Source organism: Chinchilla lanigera, unplaced genomic scaffold (assembly GCF_000276665.1).
Source record: "Chinchilla lanigera isolate Chin_1 unplaced genomic scaffold, ChiLan1.0 scaffold00038, whole genome shotgun sequence".
Lineage (NCBI taxonomy): Eukaryota > Metazoa > Chordata > Mammalia > Rodentia > Chinchillidae > Chinchilla > Chinchilla lanigera.
In genome coordinates, this window is record NW_004955439.1 from 7,831,343 (window position 1) to 7,837,297 (window position 5,955).

The window sequence follows — 5,955 nt, forward strand, 5'->3', positions numbered from 1 at the left end:
AAAAGAAAAGGTATATAGTAATGCTCACACCAAGACAGTCATTTCCGTGGTGTGGAATAATGGCTGAATTATGAGGTGCAACATAGAACATGACTTTGGCTCTATGTATAATTCTTTAGGAACTCTTGGGTTGGGTATTTAACATCAATGCAGTTAGGAACTGTAATGGGATAATGAGATGTCCTGCCACATCTCATAGGTTTGATGTAGGGATTAAAATATTAAGGTGCAAAACACTTTGATGAATTTATGATGAATGTGTATTTGTGAAAGTGCTGATGAATATGTATTATTTAGATTACGATACTCACGTTAGCCTCCTTCTCTTCTACTTGGACAGTGTAAAGAACATGATTTGGCCATGATTAACCAGTTGCTGGATGATCCAAAACTGACAGCCCGGAAATACAGAGAATGGAAGGTCATGAACACCCTGCTCATCCAGGACATCTATCAGCAGCAGCATGCCCCACCTGCCCCAGAGGGCAGCCCCCAGGAACTCAAAAAAGACCCTTCTTCTGTCTGCGCTGACAGTTCTATTTGAGAAAGAGCCGGGACTCTCTCCTCTCATATTTTACTGCAAGCAACTCTACAAGATGATGCCAAGAGCTTACACTTTTCCTTATAAGGAAAACTGAAGTTCTTTGAGTATCAGCTCCCCCATCTAAAGATGCAGCTTGGGTGAAAATCATAACCAAATGCAGCAGAACCCTTAGTTCTACCTGTGTCACAGTCCTTAGGATGGCAAGGATTGAGTTCCTTTGAGGATCCATGATTTCACGTTCCTCATGGGAGCTCTGAATGATGCACGGCTCCAGGTGGATATGAGAAATCTGTCTTCTGCCCCTTGCTTTCAAGAAAATTAAAATATGCTGTGGACCATCCAGTTTTACTAGGGATATAACTATGACATTATTTCACAGAAGCATTCCATTCTCCAGTAGAAGCATGTATACAGCCACCTGGTGGGCTGCAGAGTTCCCCTGTGAGTGGAGGGAGCGGCAGCTGGAACAGGTTACCTGTTGATATGGCAGAACAAATAGTGTTTGCCTCTGGTGCAGAATGGCTGAGTCTATCACTTATTGAGAAATACTTTATAGAGCGTGGTGGATGGAAGTACCTGGGGAGGAGGTGAACTCTGTAATCCACTCAGAAAGAGGGCAACTTGGTATCTTCACACTCTGCCCTGGTCAGGTGATCTGACTAACGTTCCTTTATCTCACAACAACTAGGAAAAAAGTAGCTCATTAAAGTTAGAGACCTCTGCCCACCCCACTTAGCTTTCCTGAACAAAGGCAAGAGACAGAAATAAGCCCAGCAAGGAAAGTTTTGTGGCTTTTGACCGTGGCTGCGGTGTCCATACACAGTATGAAATTATAGCCAGTTTTTCTGGGATGAATATTGACAAGATGATTCTGGCTTCTGAATTGCTTCAGTCTCATTATTTGTGGAAGAAAAAACCCAATGCAATCAAAGCAACAAAAGAGTTAAATAAACACGATTGTTTTATTTTTGTATGTCACTTTGTGTGCTATGTGAATAGCTATTCTATGTTTCTTATTTAAATATATTTATAGAAGTTAAAATTACTAGTGTTTTGAAACATGATATACTATTATATGTTTTGTTCTGTACATATATTCTAGAAGTATATACCTATTTTGCTTGAGAAAAAATACTATTGATTTATTGGAGTTATGTTGCACTATAATGAATGAGGAATGCTCAGGAAATTTTGTGACAAAAATAATGGGGGCATGTACTGGTAATTTTTGATTTTATGGGGCACCTTTCTCTCTCTCTCTCTCTGCCTCTCTCTTTGTCTTTCTGTCTCTCTCTCTCTCCCTCCAGAGCTCTTAAATTCCTGTATCTGTTGTAAGTCATTCTCATAAGTTTCACCTTAGGTTATGTCTTGCATTAGATTAACTTTATGCTTTATACCATTATGCCCCCAAACCCTAGACCAAATGAAACATAAGCAATGTAATATTTTGACTAAAGATTTAATAGAAATTTGGGGATTCTTAAGAGTGTCCATAGAGAAGCAACTTGAAAGCCTTTACTTGCTAATCAGAATGCAGATTTCTCATTATACTTCAAACCAAAACCCACATGAATCTGTTTTGAACCTACCTTCTGCTAGTAAATTGTTGACATAAAATTTTATACCATCAAAGTGTGGCTTGACATTCAAATGGAAATGACTGCCTGGATGACATCTTCAAATTAGGTGGAAATAGTTGTTGTCTATTTCCCCAAGCTTTACTAAGAAGTCATCATACTCTGTAAACAAACAAACAGACAAACAATATTAAGAAGAAAAGAAAGAAAAACCCAAAATGAAGAAAAAAAAACAGGAAGCAAATTGTAATACTAGAAGTTTGCTGAGTGACTAGGTCAGTCAGTTTGGCCTAGCACACATTCAGACACTTCTGCACCCGGGGAAGCCTAAAGAAAATGAACCACTCGGATTAGATGATGCCCTGAAGGTCAATGTTTTAACCTCTTTGCTCTAGAAAATATCACTGATACTTTCTGCAATTAACAGCTATCTGAATGTTGATGGTTTGGGATTCACAGTGTAGATGGATTGTTAAGAAAGATTGTTAAGATTGTATGAAAGAAGTCAAGCATGACACAAGATGTCCTTCCACTTCTTTGATATGGTTTACAGCACCAACCTGTAGACCCCTAAACAGTTTTTCCTGAATTAAGGAGCTCCACTTCTGAGTAGGGCTTGTGGATACATTCAAGTGTTTAACTTTGACTTTTTATTAATATTTGTTGAAATGAACTTTTAATGGAAACTCCCTCATTCAAATTTAAGGGCAAAATGAGCTATGAGATTACTTGAGTAGGCCTTAAAGTTATTTTTAAACTCACCGGAGAAAAGTTCACCTGAAAATTTCTGCTTTGGTGAACATCTCCAAAAGAAAGTTACGCTGAATTATACGACGCTGTAGCCTGGTCTTTTAGACCACACTGCCACTCAGCGTTTTCTCTTTCGTAAATAATTGCACTTGGGCTAGGTTCTCAGGAAGCAGGGGCGGCAACTGTGTGTTTCCAGCCTTAGCTATGGCCGCTAAGAGGTGTGTGGGACACTTTCCATGACACTCCAAACTCTCAAAATCCAAACCGTTTTGAGAAAACTGGATTACTTCCAGCTTACTGCTGAGGACTGGTCACCTCTGAAATGGACTTTGGGTAGTTCACAGGGTCTAATGGGAAATTCCTATGCCCACTGCTCTAGCCATAGCATCCCTGGCTGTGCAATAACCCAGAACTGTGGCCACCCAGAAAGGAAATGGAAACCCAGTTAGCCTGCAGACTCAGACTAGAGGCTGATACAATGCCTCACTTGTCGGTAAAGTGCAAATACGCACTGACTCTCACACCCATCTTGCATTTGAAGTGAACATGTTGCTTTTAAGAATCCCTACTTTTACCCACAATAAGCTCAAATCTCAGAAGAGGATCAAAGTCCTAGAGGGAATGCTAAGCCTACAATTACGACGACTGTAGGAGGCCTAAGAGATGGTGTTTGGAGTCAGCGCGAACCCATGCCTTCTATTTGCACAGCACTTTGTAGTTTGCAAATTGGTGTGGTCTATTCTTTCCCTCCTCTCTCATCCCAACCCTACTCCTCTGACTGCCCTGTGATCTCAGTGAGATGATTGCGGATTACCAGTACAGTGAAGTGCCTGGTCCAGAGCTCTAAGTGGTGGAGCTGGAATTTGAGCTCCACCTCAGGACTCAGTCCCTCCCGGCCTAGGCTGTTCTTGCAAAATTTCTGCCGGAGCAGAGCCAGTTATGGAGTAGAACATGATTTGGATCCTGCTGTCTATTACACTGGGGCTTACGATATGTGAGCTGACCCTTGGTGGGTTTTGCTAAACCAGCCACCTGCGCCCTAAGGGGCTTCTCTGTTGGGACCACTAGTCTGTCTGAAAGTCCAGCTCTCACCTGCTGTTGGGCTGTCTGTGACCATCTCTTTCTGTAAGTTAGATGCCTTGTTAGTGCTGTGGGGACCTCAGATGAAAGAGGGCATCTTGAATGGAATGGAGTGTTTATTTTGTCTTCTTTCCAAGGTGCATCATGTCAGATGTCAGAGACCCAATTTAGTGATTAAGGGTTAGTCCTCTCACTTTCCTGTCTCAATCTCTTCCCATATAATTAGGATGATTTCCTCAAGGAGACTTTAACTCCCAATGTTGAGGAGATGAAACAGATTAAAGGAAAAGTATCAATCTTTTGAGGAAAGGTGCTATATCAATTCAAGCCATATTGAAATTTATGGACACATACCTCTTTGTAGGAAAGAAAGGCAATATTTTGATAGAGCCACACATAATTTAGTAAATGACCTAAGCACTTACTATCCAAATGTCACTTTATATTGAAAAGCTGCATATCCAAGTAAAGTTTTAGGATATGTCTCTTCTTCAGTCTAATGGATGTTTTCCCAATTATTTCCCTCCCAATGTTATTATATGTTTTTCTCACAAGAGAAATCTAAACTTAGCAAGAGGAGGAGACTGCCTGCCTATGGTTCTGTTATGAAAAATTACAAATAAAAGCCCCTTAAACTAGATTTTTTACAACCCCCATGAAACGGGCTGCCTATCTCAGTGAATGAGATGGAGGAACGTGAGCTGGAAGGAACAATTTCTTTGCCTCTTAGGAACAGCTTTATTCTTTCTCATATGGCCACACTACTACATCAGAAATGTTAAAGATGTTTTACATTTCTCTTCCTATGAGGAAACTTAATCACCTGTATCGATATTCCTTTCCCTCTAGTCCATGGAGACACCTATAACACCCTATAATAAATACCCTGTAATAAACACCCTATAATAAAACCCTATAATAAAAAGCAGGGGTTTACATCACATGTTTTAATATCATTGCATGATGGGATGTGACTTAATACTGCATGATGTTTGGGGCAAGGTGTTAATGTGGAAATGATGTCTTAAATTCCACTGTGCTTTTATTCTTTGTCATCTACCCTGTTACTATCCTGAAAAAAAAGGCATGGCTCATTTCTCCTGCTTTATGTTTTTGAAGTGGACTTGTAAGATAAAAATAAAAACAAAAGAAAATGTATCTAGTAAAATGACATGGAAAAATGTGAAATGTACTATTGGTGTTTATTTTCTGCCCTACAAAAACCAAAAACCCAAAACCTTTTCACAGGAAAGAGTTTAATGGCTGTGCTTTGGCCTTCTACAAGGTTGTAGTGCCCTCTGGTGGCAGACACAAAAATAATAGATTCCAGACGATTTTATTTTTATAAGTGATCTGATTATATTAGGAATTCATTTCAGTAGTAACTGTTGTGGTCTTCTCCAGTGGCTCTCAGTTTGAAGAGTCATTGGTCCTATGATATTTACAGTTTTAAAAAATTGCTAGTGGCTTATAAAATTTGACTTGCTCATTATATTACCTTTTATCATTGCTAGGCATACACATTTTGTTTAGAGAATTTTACAAAGTTGTAGATTTTGAAAGTTACAACTGGTTGCACACAAGTCTCATAAATTACATAAGATCTTTATGTGAAAAATTAACAAAGAAAATGTCAGAATAGCCAAACAAAGTGATTTTATTCTGGATCCACTGATCAAACAAAGTTGGCCCACATTGGGATTTAACGCACACCTCCTTGCTTACTGTTTACACAAAGAGGCTTTATCTCCTTCTTTTCCAGTTCTCAACCTTTGTGGTGAACTCTACTATCTTTATATTCCATCCTACCAACACCAAATATTTGTAGGCTGCCCTACAGAAACAAAATAAATTTTTTTAAAGTAAAGGGATTAGCAGAAGGCCTAGGTAAAGTGTATTCCTTATTTTTACAACACTCTGTAATAGTCCCCTAGTCTTCCTGTGGAAGATGACCCCAAATCTAGCTGCTTACACAGATTTTGTAATCTTACCATTCTGGAGTCA

General features: G+C 39.3%; 1 protein-coding gene across 9 annotated transcripts in view; it reads left to right on the top strand.

The window, feature by feature from the left end:
• Positions 1-5,139, top strand: part of Ipcef1 (interaction protein for cytohesin exchange factors 1) — a 170,236-nt gene extending 165,097 nt beyond the window's left edge. For all 9 annotated transcript variants that reach the window (XM_013517366.1, XM_013517367.1, XM_005390558.2 and 6 more), the window contains one exon: positions 341-5,139. In XM_013517366.1, coding sequence (XP_013372820.1) covers positions 341-544 — 204 coding nt within the window. In that variant the 3' untranslated portion in view covers positions 545-5,139. The remainder of the gene's footprint in view (positions 1-340) is intronic.
• The last annotated feature ends 816 nt before the right edge of the window (positions 5,140-5,955 follow it).